Below are 17,502 nucleotides of genomic sequence, written 5' to 3'. Positions count from 1 at the left end.
TTCAGTGTAGCGTGCGTCCGGCCCCCAAACATCTAAGGGCATCACAGACCTGTTATTGCTCTGTTTCGTGCAGCTAGGAGCCGCTTGTCCCTCTAAGGTTGTTAGGTGCTGGGAACCCCGCACCTATTTAATGGGCTAGAGTCTAGTTCGTTATCGGAATTAACCAGACAAATCGCTCCACCAACTAAGAACGGCCATGCACTACCGCGAGCTCGGAGCCTGCGCCAATGACCTGTGAGATGGCAGATGCCTGCTTGAACTCCCTTGTGAACTTCTTCCAGCAGCAAGAAGGCACAGAAGAATTTTTAAGGTCATTAGGTAAGATGACATCGTTTGTGGCTGCTCGCCGATTTGCACAGAAGTGCCAAACATCCATCATGGACTGGATGAAACCAAGCAAGAGTACTACTTGAAGACAGTTTTCTGTTAATTTCAGCTAAATAAATGCTCTTTATGTCATTTTTCCCCTGTTGTAAGTCTACTTCATTTACTGTTTTCAAGCAAGATATCTGGGGACACTTGGTCACGTTGCCAATTATTCTTCTGGTAAGACAAACAAATTTTCATGGTCCCTTCGAGTTCGTCTCAAGGGGAGTCTGCTGTAAAGTTGAAGTTTCGGCACAAAGTTTTGGAGCTACAGCATGCTTGTGACTGGCTACACAGCACTGCAACATACTCCGGAGAAATAAACTTTAATCAATATTCTTACTCGCCTTTACCAACTATGTTTAGTGCTATGTTGGTTGTACAGTAATGCTTACTACTAATGCTTTACACTTTTAAAAGTGGAAAATACACTTACCAAAACTGTCTTGATCTACCTATAAAATTCATTTCGTGGCAGTGAAAAAAGGACATTTTGCTGAAGGCACTGTGAAAAATATTTTGGTGATGTATTCTATCTTACCTTGCTCATGTAATGCTCATATATATGGGGCTTTTTGAATTACCAAGGACCTGTAGCTTAGCACATTTAACGTCTTAAAAAGCATAACTGCTGTTTCTTTTGGCGGTGTATTCATTTGCTGTCCTCCCCTCTCCTCTTCACTCTCTCAAGCAGGGTGTTGGAACTAAATGTCTTTCATTCTGGTTTTAGTTTCGTTCCACTGAAAAAAAGTTCCGTACCGGTTCTGCTCCGGAACAAAAAAAAGATTATCTGTAATGCTTCATAATGGTTTTTGTTTGCATGTAAAAATTTTCGAAGCAGAGTAACAATAAAAACATTGTATTCATTGCTTTCAATAATTCATTGCTCAGTGCCTTGACTCAAGTTACTGCGCATGATCTCCAAAGCAGCACGTCATCAAGTGTATATGCTCAAATGCGGGACCATTGTTCCAATAAAACGAACTTAAACGAACAACAAAACGGACTTTACACAGCATACCCGTAGAGACTGAAACGATTAACTCTTCGGTGTGCAAGCTCTAGGTTCTGCTATGATGCCGATCTGCTAGTGCACCGAGCGGCAGGCTTAACTTAGTGGAGCACTCGACCGGCTATCACCCGCACTATCCCTGCCCAAGGTGCACGCTGATGCAGACCCCTGAGATATGTGGTAATGCTGTCGTTGCCTGACGTTGGTTGTTTCGGATTGCTGACATTCCCCTTGAACCAAAAACTGACGAAAAAATGTTTCGATACGTTCTTGTTCTGGTCAAAAATATCGTTTCTTTTTATTTTTTTGTTTTTGTTTTCATTCTATTCTGACACACTGCTGTCAAGTCTTTCTTTTTCTCTGAGATCATCTACTAAATTCTTTTGTTTTTTTAATACGTCACTTTTATCTACTTCAGAGGCTCCCTCATTCTGATACATCAAAGCCACTACTTCTCAACAATGAAAGCGGTTAATATTAAAATGCACAAAGCAAGAGAATGGCACTTTTGTTTGCATCTATGTTAGTTTGTGGTTAGATCACTCATGGTGGTTTATTCTGTTTTACAGCACCCGAATGTGTTGCCTTTTTGCCTTGGCTGCGTCAATGAAAGTGGGGCAGCCTTGGTGCAAGACTTCTGTCCTCAGGGCTCCCTCAGGGATGAGCTGTGCCAGGTAACATTTCTGTGGCACTCGCTGACAGATGGAATTTGTCCATTTTGTGAGCCCAGGCATGGCTCGATGCTTACAAAGGGTGCCATTTTGGGTGCTTTCCTTCCCTGCAACAATGCATACTTAGTCTTTATAACAAAAATATTTCAATAACAGACTCAGAATTAGCCTTGTGTTTTTGAATCTGTTGAACTGACAGCAGTGTGGAACCTCAGTATGTACAAAGAAATGAAACGAGGTGTGCACATTTGGCTTTTGTCAAGGTCAATCATTGTGGCCCAGAAAACACTGGAAAATCTGCAGGAAGTTGTCTTTGTCATTGAAGGACATAGAATCCTTATTAGATTAGTTTGGAAAGCACTTTCAGATGGATGTTATTTGAGGGATGTGATAAGATGTGGCAGCTGACTTCATGAAACTGAAATGATTTAGTAGCAGACAGCTGAAAATTAACGGAGCAAGAAAGGTTCTTTTCTTGAAGGGGGCAGGGGAAGGGGGACAACAATAGTGTATCTTGGCATTGGTTAAAAAAAATGAAATGCAGTCAACTCAGCTATATCGAACTAGCAAAAAACAATACCTAAAAGTTCGATATAGAGCATAATTTGATATAAGGTTGCTGAATAATTGGATGTCATAAAAGCACATACCATTTATAAAATCACTTTATTGAAGAAACTAGCTTAGTTTCGCATGAAATAGTCCTGTATTCTTTTCTGCTTGGGCAATTTCGCTGCCCGCAATGTACACACTTCTCCACATTGTCTAAGGAGTCGGAGCAATTGAGGCCGCAACCTTTGACATTTGCACAGAAGAATTGAACCAGGGCGAGTGCACCAGTCATTTCGGAGGACCTGGGCAAAGGACCGTCATTGCTTTCCTCATTGTGCCCACTTTCACTTGTGCTCGGTACGATGTCGGCAACGTAGTCTCTGTTTTCCGGCTCTAGCATGGTCACAACACCATCATCTGTACTCACAAACTTGTCGACCATTGATTCGTCAACAGCTTCCGGAAATTCTGACAGCCCGCTCCAAACTTCGGCAACAGCAGCAATGGCTTCGTCGCACACATCAGAATTTACAGTCACCACCGGGCACGTGGAAGCCGACACATCTGAAGCAATTTCGGATGAACCACCTCTACACGGCCGTGTGTACGCGTTGGGCACCACAGGCATTGGGTCGCGAGTTTGTCCGCTTTAGCCCTAATCTCCCCTTATTTTTCCAGACCGTGCTGAGAGTGCTCCTTGGAAACTTGCACACTGCAGGGCATCCGACTCCTCCCCGCGTACGAACCGATTTATGATTTCGAGCTTTGCTGTGAAAGGTGAATTCTGCCGCTTCATTACAGCAACGCTGTGGGAGAAGGCCCACAAGGTGCAAACACAATGAACCCGAAAAGCAGCGAGAAAACTCGCACTTGCTCCATCTTGCACGACGAAGGCACAAGAGCTTCTGATTGGCAGTCTGAGCAAGCGCTGCGGCCGGGTTAGGATAATTTTTTGCAGGGGGTGTTGATGCCTCCCTCAACGCAGCGCAGTCACGGTAGGGAGAGCGGTTTGATAGAGCCGCACTGCCAGGTTTCCCCACTATAGCGAGGGAAAGCCAACTTTTGGGGGGACTTTCCGCCGCTTGATGTTCTATATATTGGGAGGCGCTCCTATTTTCGTTCAATGTAAGCGTAACTTTTGCTATATATACTCATTGTAATTATACTGTGTTCAGAAATTGTTCTATATATAGAATAATCAGATGTAAACGGGTTTGGTATAGTTGGGTTCGACTGTATGTGGTTTTGATGTCTGTGCATTTCTAAACTACCCAATCAGGTTATTTCCATGTACCTGATTAAGGTGTAACATGGTTGGGCTAAATGTGATTCATTTCCACTGCCAACAAGTCGCAGAAACATCTTCTCTGCATACTCCTACCGTATCATTGTTCCACTTGCTTTGTGTACGTGAAGTTCTGCGTATAGTAGTAGTATTGCAAAGTTGCTTAGGTTTCAGTTCTTGGCGGATGCAGGAGAAAGATAATCCTGTCACATTTTCCTTTTACAGCCGATACTTTGCGTGTATTACATGAAATTATATAAGAATGAGGCCCACTGGTTAGTAATCAATTACAGCAAATGTATGCATGGCCAGGATAATGTAAAACTATTCCAATCTGTTTTTATTTTAAATCTGCCATTAGCCCTTGTTGATAGGTCACAATTGCTCAGGCCTGGCCCATATAGCTCTTCATAATATGTCAAAATGGCTTGAAACCTGCCCATATGGATGGGTGAGGCCCAAGCCATTTTGATCTATCACAGAGGGCTAATGGCGGATTTGGAGAAAAAAAAAAAAAACTCGCAGCTTCGCCTGAAAGCCGAAGCAGCAATTGTGATAGAAAATTAGCAGATAGCTGTACAAAGAAAGGATAGTAGTTTCATCAACTGTCATCATCATCATCATCAGCCTGGCTACGCTCACTGCAGGGCAAAGGCCTCTCCCTTACTTAACTATCCTGGTCATGTGCTAATTGTGGCCATGTTGTCCCTGCAAACTTCTTAATCTCATCCGTCTACCTAACTTTCTGCCACCCCCTGCTGTGTCTCCATTCCCTTGGAATCCAGTGTGTAACCCTTAATGACCACCGATTATCTTCCCTCCTCATTACATGCCCTGCCCATGCCCATTTCTTTTTCTTGATTTCAACTAAGATGTTTGTTCCCTCACCCAATCTGCTCATTTCTTATCCCCTTAACATTACACCTATCATTCTTCTTTCCATAGCTTGTTGCGCTGTCCTCAATTTAAGTAGAACCCTTTTCGTAAGCCTCCAGGTTTCTGTCCCATACGTGAGTACGTGTAAGACACAGCTGTTATACATTTTTCTCTTTATACTTCCTTATGTCAGCTATCTTACGCTTGTTGATTAACTTTGAAAGTTCTGTCAGTTCTATTGTAGCTGTAGGGTCAGAGGCTTTCATACATTGGCGTTTCTTAATCAGATCTTTCGTCTCCTGCGACAGCTTACCGGTGTCCTGTCTAACGAAGTTACCACCGACTTCTATTGCACACTCCTTAATGATGCCCATAAGATTGTCGTTCATTGCTTAAACACTAAGGGCCTCTTCCTGAGTTAAAGCCAAATACATGTACCTGTTCTGTAGCTTGATTTGGAATTCCTCTATTTTCCCTCTTACCGCTAACTCATTGATTGGCTTCTTATGCACCAGTCTCTTCCGTTCCCTCAAGTCCAGGATAATTCGATACCTTACCATCCTATGGTCACTGCAGCGCACCTTGCTGAGCATGTCCACATCTTGTATGATGCCAGGGTTAGCGCAGAGTATGAGGTCTATTTAATTTCTAGTCTCGTCATTTGGGCTCCTCCATGTCCACTTTCGGTTATCCCGCTTGCAAAAGAAGGTATTCATTATCCGCAAATTATTCCGTTCTGCAAACTCTACTAATAACTCTCCCCTGCTACTCCTATAAATCATGCCATATTCCCCCACTGACTTTTCTCCAGCTTGCTTCTTGCCTACCCTGGCATTGAGGTCACCCATCAGTACACGTATAGTGTATTTTGTTTTGACTTTACCCATCGCCGATTCCACGTCTTCATAGAAGCTTTCGACTTCCTGGTCATCATGACTGGATGTAGGGGCGTAGATCTGTACAACCTTCATTTTGTACCTCTTATTAAGTTTCACAACAAGACCTGCCACCCTCTCGTTAATGCTATAGAATTCCTGTATGTTACCAGCTATATTCTTATTAATCAGGAATCCGACTCCTAGTTCCCTTCTCTCCGCTAAGCCCCGGTAGCACAGGACGTGCCTGCTTTTTAGCACTGTATATGCTTCTTTTGGCCTCCTAACCTCACTGAGCCCTATTATATCCCATTTACTGCCCTCTAATTCCTCCAATAGCACTGCTAGACTCGCCTCACTAGATAACGTTCTAGTGTTAAACATTGCCAGATTCATATTTCAATGGCGGCCTGTCCGGCTCAATGAGAACGTAGAAAGAAACAGACACACAGAGACGGCGCTGTCTTTGTGTGTCTGCTTCTTTCTACGTCCTTGTTCAGTCGCGCTTACATATTCTTTGATGGATTCAAACCAACTAGCTCGTCAACATGTTTTAACTGAATTAGCCAGCACTGTGTCACGTGCTTACAGGTAAGCATGAACACACATTGCTCGATGACAGCGGAAATTGTCTATGAAAATGATAGAGTTAGGAATCGCGGCAGAAGCCGCGAGCCATTTGACCTCCTTGCATCTGCAGCTTCCAGAGTGCGGCAGAGTACGCGTAGTGCTACCGGTACTATACGCACTCTGCAAATATCACAGATTGCTTTCAAGATGAGGCATGCGCGGGTGTGCACTTTAGCCACGTTGCAGACCGCTTTCAAGACATACGAGCACCAGCAACTCATCCCTACAAGGTTCGCGAAAGTGTCTACTATGGCGTCTGCGATTCACGTGACCAATGCCGCGGAGTAGCGGGCGAGAAGGACAACGAGGCACCGTAGCAGCCGCTGGAGAACACCCCTCCTCTCTTAAATCACATACCTGCCTCGCGCTCCACAGGAGAGGGCACGCATTTGGGCTGCATTCCTCACTCACGCACGTGAAATTGAACTGCGTTTGCTGGCTCACCCTCACACGCTTTCACTCATACTGAACCTCAGGGCGACGGCGACAGCAGAAATGTGCCTGGAGTGTCCATATAATTGCTAATGCAATAAACCAGATTGTAATATTTGCATGTTATCCCAGCCCATGTTGCAGTGACCTAAGGATTTGAGCTCACATTTTATAGTTCTGAAAGCCAGCACGATCCTTGCATGTCACGTACTGCAATTCATTCTAATGAATGCACTGTGGTTTTGCAATTTCTGCTATCAGCCAAGAATTCACTGGAATGTTAATGTTCACAGATTGCGCTTTCACAAACGCTGCATTTACTCAGTTACAATGTGCCCTCGATTGCAGCTCGCATCACCAGAAAGAAGGACTCCCCTGATTTTAACGGAATCGAGTAAGCATAGCACATGTGGAAGTGAGTGAAAAGGAGTGCATTGACCAAGAGTGGAAGGTCCTAACCCTGCACACAGTTGCTGAGTATCACAAGCAGTGCTGGTATGCTTTGCCTCAGCAGGTCGGCCCAGAACTTATTTGTAATTTTGCTTTGTCATTGCATGGAAACCATAAGTTTTCCATGCCACAAGAGAAGGGAGTTTAACATTGCACTGGTTAGGCATTACTTAAAAGAGCCTTGAAGGTTGCTATTAAATTCTGCATGCTCATTTTTTTAATGGAGCACTGACATGAAAATTTTGTGTTACGCTTTTTTTTCCATTTTTTACATATCTGTCAATTGCATAATTGCGGTACTAAGCCTCAATTTCTTGACGAGTGCCACAAGTATTTAATTACAGCAGATTTTAAAGGACTCATTCAAAGCATGCATCAAGCGCAGCATGGCTTCATACGTGAAAGGCAATGCTCAAGACTTCACCAAAAGCAGAGTTGGCAATCATGTGGTGTCGCAAACAACTTAAGAGCCTGCCAGTCAGCACAGTGTAGTGTTTGAAGGCCGTACAGCGACCACGTTGCCAAAGTCTGGTAAACTGACCCGTGCAGATGGGCGCTTTTCTTGAAAACGCAGGGGGGCATGTGCTCTTCTCTTGTCATGTCGAGTGCTGCGTGGACTTGGCTTTCCGTGCCACGGCCAGAGTGTGTGCGTGTGCACCATTGGTATCTGGTACCACGAGACTGCCACAACAGGCTTCGATGACGTGATGAGTCTCCCTTTCCACGTGCGGAGCAGCACTGCTCTTGGTGCACGTTTCGAAATGGTCGCATTACAGGTGCCTTGAACCACTTATTACCGAAGTGGAGAAATGCACTTGAAGTTAAGGTAGGCTATTTCAGAAATACTTTGCCACAAAAAGTGCTTCAGTGCATTCAGCAGAAGTGAAGTTATTGGTAATTAAGCACGCCATTCATGGTGCTTCTACTCCTCCTTCAATGCCTTGCACAGCCAACGCTACAGAGGAGCGGAATGTGTCCACAACGCTCCGCCTACTGATCGTCACTGTTGCACACAGTTCAAATTTGATTTTGAATGTTAACAGACGCCACTACTTCTGATTTTGACGCCTACGATGCACCAAACACGGCTGTCCTTAGCGAGCGACCATGCGCTCAGTCAGCGGACTCATCATGGCACCTCGCAGCGGCTGCAGTATCCAGGCTACATAGCAGACCGCAGATAAATGCAACTGTAGTGTGTATGCACAGTGGTGTTATAGTAGCCACATCCAACTTGCACATTTTGAAGCGCATCAATAAGTCTGCCAAAGCGTCCCAACTAGGAGCAGCCAGCAGTGAGTATGCTTGTGGTCTGACCTTAAGTTTTGTGTGGTTTGAGGCTAGTTCAGCGTTTAGAACTAGTCAAAATTAGCTAGACTCGACGGCTATGACACCAATAAGCAGTGTGGCCAAAGTTTAATTCCTACATGGGTGGCCGCAGCCAAGCAGGAGCAGACAATAGTCGGCTTCTTCCGGAATTATGTAATCACTATCAAAATACAAAAGCAGATTTTTCCTTACTTCAGCATGTTTATTAGACTGCGTCAATAAATATACACAGTAACAGTAGAAAGAAGCACACACTCTTTTTGATTGATGTCAGATATTGGCCAATAGTAGCTTCGTATGGGAATATGATATATTGACTGTGTCAATAAATATACACAGTAACAGTAGAAAGAAGCACACACTCTTTTTGATTGATGTCAGATATTGGCCACTAGTAGCTTCGTATAGGAATATGATATATTGACTGCGTCAATAAATATACACAGTAACAGTAGAAAGAAGCACACACTCTTCTTGATTGATGTCAGATATTGGCCAATAGTAGCTTCGTGTGGGCATATGATATATTACGAAATAAAGCATCCAGAAAAGAGTGAGGAGCAGGGTTCTGTTGAAAAGGGAGGGTTTGAAAGAAAGGGGACTTCACGCTCCGCTTGCGAGCACCGCGCACCGTGCACGTCTAAGAAACTTGCCTAGGATGTTCACAGCAGCATATGCTATACACAGGCTATGTTTTTTTACCAAGCCCAAGAGGTAGTTCAGGACCCCTTTAAAAGGTAACATAATTAAAGGCCCCTGAAATGGTTTGGACAAATTTTGTAGACACACAGGGTACAGCTACAGTAAAACATTTGCAACGTAGTTTAAATGAAGCATCGCATATTAAGAGAGCTACGGACTATTACAAGTTACCCACCTCCCTAGCCATACTTGTCCTCCTCAACACATTCGCTGAGAGATCGGGGTTAAGCTCTGCCTTCACTGGCTCTCTGTCATGATGCGGTGTTGTGATGTCTACTCATGGAGTCTCGGAGCCAGTGTGCAAAGCCGCTTTAATCTCTCTGCTAGCCGCCTGGCTGTCAATCCCCAGCGAAAGCTATCCAAGCAGCATGTGTTGTGAGCATTCTGTCTCAGTGCCGAGTGTGTCAGTATTCCGGTAAATGCAGGCGAGCTGGGAGTTATTGCGGATGAGTGGAGGCATAAACTAAAGCCCCCCCATACTACTACCGCTGTGATAAAGGGGCCTTAACATAAACGTGAGCTGCCTGTTTGGCCTGCACGGTGCAGCCACCTAGTGATGTAGAACTTAACCAGCCAAACACAGAGCTAATATTGCTGTAACCAAGTGTAAAACATTTTAAATATTTAAAAAGACAACATGTTCACGATTGCTGCTGCTGCTGAAAATTTACACCAATAGCAAAGTAGAATACACTTGGTTACTGGTATATTAGCGCTGTGTTTGCCTCGTTGTGCTCTGTGGCACCAGGTTGTTGCACCCTGCAGGCCGTTCATGCTGACGTCTCCGCCCATCTGGCAAAAACCCAGTCTGTCTGTGTTTACTAGAATATCAGACATGCTAAAGCTCGCTATTGTGATAGTAATCCTCCGGCATGAAGTGACGGCTGCAACCACGTACATCCTGATAACGATCAGATACCGGCAGCCTGATGTGCTGAAGCCACTCCGCTCGCCTGTCGCCTTGCAGAGAGACAAGATGTCGCAACTTGACATGTCACTAATCACAATGTTTGCAGCCTACAAGACAACAAGGGCAATTCATGGTCCTCACAAAAAGAAACCTGGAGACCAACACTGACCACACAGCTCACGTCATCACAGAGCATATCATAACACAACCAGAGAACACTTGCTGTGTTCCAGATGTGCTTGAGTATAGTGATAAATTGTCATTGTGCATTCTCTTTCTCTTGCTTTTCTTATAGTATAAGCAAATTGACCAACATGCCAATGTTTACAAACAACGTTTGTTCACCATAAAGTTGGAAAAATTATTGATGGTGCTACCTGCTCAGCCAGTCGGATAGCTCACCCAACTGATGTCACCTGCACCAAATACGTAGATTGTAATGGGATGACTACCGATTACGGTGGCACCACTGCTATTGGTGGCGAAGCACATAAACAAATAAACCAATAAAAACGAGAAAAATATTTACTGTCAGTACTCCTTAAATGCCTTTGTATCTAAGCATGTACACATTGTGATAAGGATGTTATTCCTATGGCAGCAAAAAGGGCATCGGCCATTTTGGCTTGTTGACCACCATTCTAAGACTAGCCTACCTGTAAATGTTTCTAGCTACATCTCTTGCCATATGATAACAATGTTGCGATAACAGTTTTCTGTAAGTACAAGAGCCAAGTGAAATTTCATGACAGGACATGCTGGTTCACATTGCAGGCCAAGCCCCGAGACAGTTACCTCAGGAAGTACGGCACCGTCCGGCATCCCAAGCAGCTAGCTCCAGCCACTGTGGCGAGGCTGGGCAAACAGGTGCTGCAGGTTCTGTCAGGGCTGCACCAGCACGGATTTCACCATGGTGCGCTGCCTCTCCATCACCTCTCTTGTTGGGGTCAAAGAACTCGTTTTAAAGTTGTTCCGAAATTTAATGGCTGTATCCGTATTTATGTGGCAACAAAAATGGTGGTACTAAATGTGGAGAATTTAGTGAAATTCATGCCCCTTGTACATCAACCTGGTATGACAAGTCATGCCTAAACACTTTGGATCATATTGGGAGGGGTACCTCAAGAAGGGAGTGCATATAAGCAGAGTACTAAGTGATTGCATTAAATGCTACTTCATTGCAAAAAGTATCACAGACAACCAAAAGCAAATACTACAATGGGAATTTCAGTGAAGGCTGTCAGCTATTTGCTGCAGAGGTTCAGTATGCATGGAACTGTACTAGAGTAAAAAAATAACATATGAGTAATTGCACTTACTCATTTGTAATAATTTTGTTCAGCACCTTAGATCTAGTTATCCTAGATTTAAAGGAGTTCAACTTAGCTTGGGTAGGATCACAGTTCCTGAGAGCTGGCCCTTTCTTATTTGGAGCGTGCTGTGCTGCAGTATGTGATGCTGTTGTGTGTGAGTTGCACTTCATTTTTAGACAGCTCCTTCGCAAGTGTTGCTCGCATACATTGTCCTGCTCCTTTGCAATTGTTGTGCATACAACGTTGCACCAATTAGCCTCGTTATTTTCTTTATTGAGACAGCTCTTCTCTCAATATGTGTGCCAGCAGTACTGGCATCACTGTACTGTTATCTTTTTCGAGCCTGCCTGTCAAGTGTTACAACTTGTTGCTGCTGCTCGGTTCAAATAAGAGTGGTGACAATAGCGCCCTAGCACAATGTGTGCACCCAAATGCGGAAGAGCCCCACGACTCAGCGGGACAGTGCATGTAATAAGCAGACAACAGCTCACATTGCTGCATGTGCCGACAATCCATGGGCACCCATTACCTCGCACATGTAACCAACATAGGGCAGTGTCTGCACACACTCGGAGCTGTCACATTGAACCCAGTCCAGAGGCATTTTAATGGTGGGATGCCGAGTACTGATCTTGCAGAGCAAGTAAGCTTGTGGCATTATGTACAGAGTGCTTACACATTGTGGGGAGCACATGTGCCCATTTCCTCCGGTGTACTCATGTTGTCATGTTTGCACACTGTGGATGTGTGGAGGGCTGGCGTAGACACAGGGCAGGCACACTGCGCCCTCTCCCGGTTCTCCCTCGCTCTTGCGACGTGCGCATCCTTCCCCCCCGACCTGCGAGAAAGGGAAAGGTATCCAACGCACAAGGAAGATCACAAAGGTAAAACGGCATAAAAGAGCATCACTAGGGGAGTCTAGCTCTCTCTGTTGCCCCAACTTAGAACTGGACCACCGACCTAAGAAATACCTGCCAAATCCGTGAGTGGCCTTGTTGCCCGACTATTGAGCGCTTTGAGGCAAGTCTGTTTATTACCTACTACAAAGTGGACTTTCCCTATGCAAATGTTGCTTATTACTCACAGCAATAAACATTGTTCGAGTTGACACCGCTGGTTGCCTTATTCACCGAAACCCAATGTAGGTGCAAATACACGTGCTACAGGTTGGGGATTACTACGAAACGGCTGTGTGGCTAGACCCGGAGCTTGCTTTTGGCCCCAGCCTCATGCAGAGCATACCTCCACAACATATTGCAGATATACTGCCACAAGCTTACTTCTCTAAGAACTCAGTCTGGTCAGTGGACCAAGTCCTTAGACCTAGCTACAGAAACAACTGAGGCTTTTACTGCAAGACTTAGTACCTATACTGGAGATTAAAGAAACCACATGGACAAGCATCAGCACCATAAAATATAAATTATGATTAGAAATTTGATAGGTGTGAAGGTCCATTGGTAGGAGTCTGCTGCAAGTAACAGTGACCGCTGCAGTGATGGTATTGAAGGCAAAAGCCAAGGCTTTGGGGCAGCTGGCACAGTTGCTAGACAGGGGTTTCTAGACAAATGTACTTGCTTGTCTTAGGCATCAAAAAGCTGTAAAACTGAGCTTATCTCTGTAGGCACCTTCTAAACCATTCCTAAACTATTTCAGGAGGTGCTGAACTGGAGTGAACTAACATACAATGTGTGGAGATGGGTTGTTAAGTGACGGTCAGGAAAGGGCGCGACCATAGAGTTTTGTATTAGTATAACTAAAGGGAAATCTAGCACTGCGATTGTTCAACCATCATAGGAATGATGGGAAGTACCGGCTACGGATTCGCATTCTGTTGACTGGCGAACTAGTAAACTTGACGAATTGTAAGTGTTGAAAGAACATGTTTTCACCATTTGGACCTTGGTTTGTTAAGTGTGTTAGGTAGGCGCTGCAGTGTTACGTGCTTTATGAAACTTCAGGATGGGAAAAATAAGGCACTACTGATACAAGACATAGACAGTTGTACTTCTAGTGGCTTGACTATCAAATTTTATTGAGGGCTTCATTATGCATTGCTCGTTTATGTGCTCATTGAAATGCTTTAGGACTTTGAGAACACAAACTTACCTTTGGTAGGAAAGGTTGCTGCTTCCTGGCTGTAGTCTAGTGTCGCAAAATGGTTAAGTGCAAAGCCACGCCATAACGCTTCGGAAGCTGTTCATCAACATAAAAGAAAATGAAGCATACTCTTCAGAGGCCTCAAGCATCCCTGCTACCAGTGCAGCAGATATGCTTAAAAGTACTTGAAGACGTTCAGCAATCGTGACAGCCGGCACAGCCTTTCGAAACAGCGAGAGAGAGTTCGCAAGGGCCTGTCGTCTGCGAGAAAAGTCTTGTGTTCTCAGCGAACAGGCGTCATAGCAGACAACACTTGTAACATTCCTCTCAAGGGCGCAACACTTTCTCACAATACATCTTTATTTCCGTAGATACTTGATTAGTATTTTTATATAAGTACATGCACGGTTGTTATTGCTGTTGTAAAAATAAATAAATTATTATTCTTTGGTGCTAAATCGGGAACAGAGTTGTACAAGAATGCATACCCTGGTGTGTCCTGGTGTTAAACAGAGTAAACCATGCTTCAATCTCAAAGCCATACAAAGTTTATGTAACGTGTTGTGCATTATATAATACAGTGCAGAAATAAAATTAGATTTTATGCGATAATACTTGAGTATAGCTTAGTTTACTGCACCACAAGCAAGTGCCATTAGTCTGAAGATCGAAGTCAGTCAGCAACCTCTTCGGAGAAAATTTTTCCTCATTGCTCATTAGTATGATGAATCACAAGCTGTTGATTGGCTTTGAAAGTTTACTTTTCCTACTGCCAGTTTGGTTAGCTTGGCATTAATTTATACTGCAGTAAGAGTGTATGCTGAATATCTTTTTTAACACATGCCGGTGTCCCCAATCAACTTCCTGTTACAGAAGTGATGTCAGCGTGAATGCGTAAATTAGGCACTCTTGACAGGGATGGCGCCGCCATCTGAGAGTGATGAAGCGAAGTACTGCATCATGACACTAATGAGCACAGACAGTGAGTGCTTCGGTAGTATCAGCATTAGGTGCTTTACTCAGTGCAGAGGAGGCTCCAACGCAATGTAGCCTGGCATAGGCAAGGTGTAGGCTTTCTGCTGATGTGACGATGCAGTTTCCACGCATGGTTTGTCTTTTGCGTCGGATTAGCCTGTGACGCCTCCTCGCCTATGGAGTGCAGCTTCAACATGCATCAGCAGTGCTTACATGCCACCTACTGTTTCGCTTATAATGGCACCAACTAAGAACACTGTTGTGCTAAGCGGTGCAGAAGGCAACAACATCGACAGGCGAATCTTGCTTTGGTCCTGCGAGAGACACACCAGCGTGAAGCAGAATGCGTTTGCAGCACATGCTGCAAACTCTGCCACTCGCATTCCTGAAGCTGAGTGCATCACAGCTCACTGGCTTCCCAAGACACTACGAAGCCGGACCAAAATGCTCGTACCTGCGCTGCAGTGACTTGGCAGCAGGGCACCGCTTGCCAACAGGATGCCGCATGCCAAGAAAATTTGCAACACAGTCGCCAACCCACAAATTGTGCACCTTTCGCTGCAGCAGACCGTGAGTTCACGAAGAGATTTACTAACAACTCGTTCGGTTTCGCTTGTATGGTTTACGAACGCCTGTGGTTTATGGCGGATGTGCGCAGTGCTCCGGCGCGTGCAATCCAGTGTTTCCGGGGGATGTTTCCCTCTCACGAGTCATTCGACATTTTTCACTTGTGTGGCAGTTGTCAGAAATTTCTGTGCAGTAGTGGGGTGCTGCTGATGGCTACCTGCAACTTAATTTCTTCACGTACAATAAACATGCTACAACTTCTGTGAAGAGACGTTTCACGTTCGTGTTCTACCAATTCCTATGAAAGAGGGATCGACCATATATTATCTCGTCCCTTGGCCAGTGGCTATAGAACTGATGAAAGAAGACATTTCAAAGGCAATGAAAACTCAGTTTAAGCTGCGCGCCTGTGGTATCACGGCCTACGGGCCAACGAAGAAGAGAGCCAATTAGCCATAACCCAACATATGATCTCCTTTATTTTCTGACACCTAATTATATACATGGGGACAACATCGTCACAGTTGTTCACAGGGTTTCCAGATGGGTATCGAGCAGTGACCAAAACTAATGACACAACATATTACGCCCATTAAAACTTTAAGTGGTTTAGTAAGCTGTTAGTAGGTTAGTACTGCAAGGTGCTTTGTACATTAACAATTCGTGCTCGTAAGGGAAATATAAGGCAATGAAGAACGGTAACTGGTCAACAACAAACAAACAGTGCAAGTACACTCAGCAGCAACTACAAATTCTATATACAAAACCTATGAGAGCTCCATTCTCTCCCTGCAAAAAAAATTATCTCTACAAAATGCTCAAAACGACATACACTGTAGAGGGCACTACGCGCCATGCATTCTATAAATATGGTGTTGTCCAATAAAGGTGCGGGCATTCGCTCAGTCAACTTGGCTCCGAGTCACTTGGGCAGATGCGGCTAGTGTCTGTCAGCACCCTACATCGTACATGGTGTCAGAAGTGGCCGCCGTTCGCCCTCTCTGATAGTGAACAAGCTGGACGCTGCGTTTGCCGAGGTACCTAGACTCCAACAGCCATCGTGCTTCGACTTCGCTGACCTAAGCGCATGGTCTACCTGGATTGAGCAGTTCGAAGACTATGCCTACTCTACAGGATTGCACCAACCTACTGGCGAGCTTTGGGTACGAACGCTTCTTTATTGCATGGATGGCTCACCACGTGCTGCTGTCTTTCAACTTGTCGGCCGAAGAAGTTCAGTCGTACAGCATTGTTAAAAGCAAGTTCACCTTGTATTTTGTGTACCCACTAAACGAAGTTCACAAGAGTTATTGTTTTCACAAGTGGACACAGCAAGGAGACAAAAGCGTCGAAGCTTTTTATTCCACGTTGCAAAACATGGTAAAAAGATGCAACTACGGCTCAGCATCCATCGAGGACAGACTCGTTCGAGACCGATTTATTTTTGGTTTGTTGGACAGCAGGTTATCAGAACAACTTTGCCGCACTTCTGGCTTGACGCTTGATAAAGCGCTTCTGCATGCATGGCTGCATGAAGATGCTGAACGAGAAAAACATGAACGAGAAAGCCAGTTATCTGTGCCAGTAGCCGTTAATGTAACGAAACAATGTGCAATGGCGTCCTGCTAAAAGGTAATCGCTTTTGTCATCTCGGATTTCCTGTAAAAGGATACGCTTGAACTTACCTATGAAGGCCACCAGGGAATTAACCAATGCCGGCTAAGGGCCCAAGATTCCATGTGGTGGCACGGACTTTCACAGCAAATATGCAACAGTCACTCGCTGGAGACAGTGTGCAGTCACACAAGCGCAAAGAAGTGAGCGATTGGTGGTAACGAAGACTCCAGAACAACCGTGGCAAGAAGTAGGAATAGACTTGTTTAGTTACAAGAGACACAACTACCTACTAGTAGTTGATTATCGTTCTCGCTACCCTGAAGTCATCTACATGCAATGCACGAGCTCTGAGGTGGTCATCAATGACAGTCAAAAGCATTTTTGCTCATTGTGGCATTCCCACAGTAGTACGAAGCGATAATGGACCGCAATTTACTTCACATGCCTTCACAGCTTTTGTGAAGCGTTATGGCTTCCAACACATCACCTCAAGTTCAAACAACCCGCAGTCAAACGGGGAAGTTGAAAGCATGGTGCATACAATTAAAGAATTGTTTGCGAAAGCACACGATCCTTTTCTGGCTCTTCTGTCGTACAGAGACACTGCAGGCATCACAGGGTTCAGCCCAGTGCAGCTACTGTTGGGTCGCAGCTTGCGAACCAGGCTTCCCAAGACAGTCGACCGCCTGGAACCAAAGTAGCCTGTGCCAGACGATGTCAAGTGCCAAGACGAAGAGGTGAGCAGGCAGTAGAAGAAAGACTTTGATCGCTGTCATGCCACAACCGTCCTTCCCCTCTGCAGCCGGGAGATATGGTGTGGGTTCGAGACATCAAGGATAC

The 17,502-nt window shown here is 44.8% G+C and overlaps 1 protein-coding gene across 1 annotated transcript in view; it reads left to right on the top strand.

Moving 5' to 3' along the window:
- LOC135904025 (PX domain-containing protein kinase-like protein) overlaps nucleotides 1–17,502 on the top strand; it is an 83,070-nt gene that overhangs the window by 21,353 nt on the left and 44,215 nt on the right. Inside the window, exons 7-8 of the mRNA XM_065434585.2 lie at nucleotides 1,948–2,052; nucleotides 10,865–11,003. Of these exons, the coding sequence (XP_065290657.1) occupies nucleotides 1,948–2,052; nucleotides 10,865–11,003 (244 nt within the window). The remainder of the gene's footprint in view (nucleotides 1–1,947; nucleotides 2,053–10,864; nucleotides 11,004–17,502) is intronic.

The sequence above is a fragment of the Dermacentor albipictus genome, chromosome 5, assembly GCF_038994185.2.
Source record: "Dermacentor albipictus isolate Rhodes 1998 colony chromosome 5, USDA_Dalb.pri_finalv2, whole genome shotgun sequence".
Taxonomy (NCBI): Eukaryota; Metazoa; Arthropoda; class Arachnida; order Ixodida; family Ixodidae; genus Dermacentor; species Dermacentor albipictus.
Note: the sequence above shows the minus strand (reverse complement) of the source record. Positions and strands in the feature narration are given on the sequence as shown.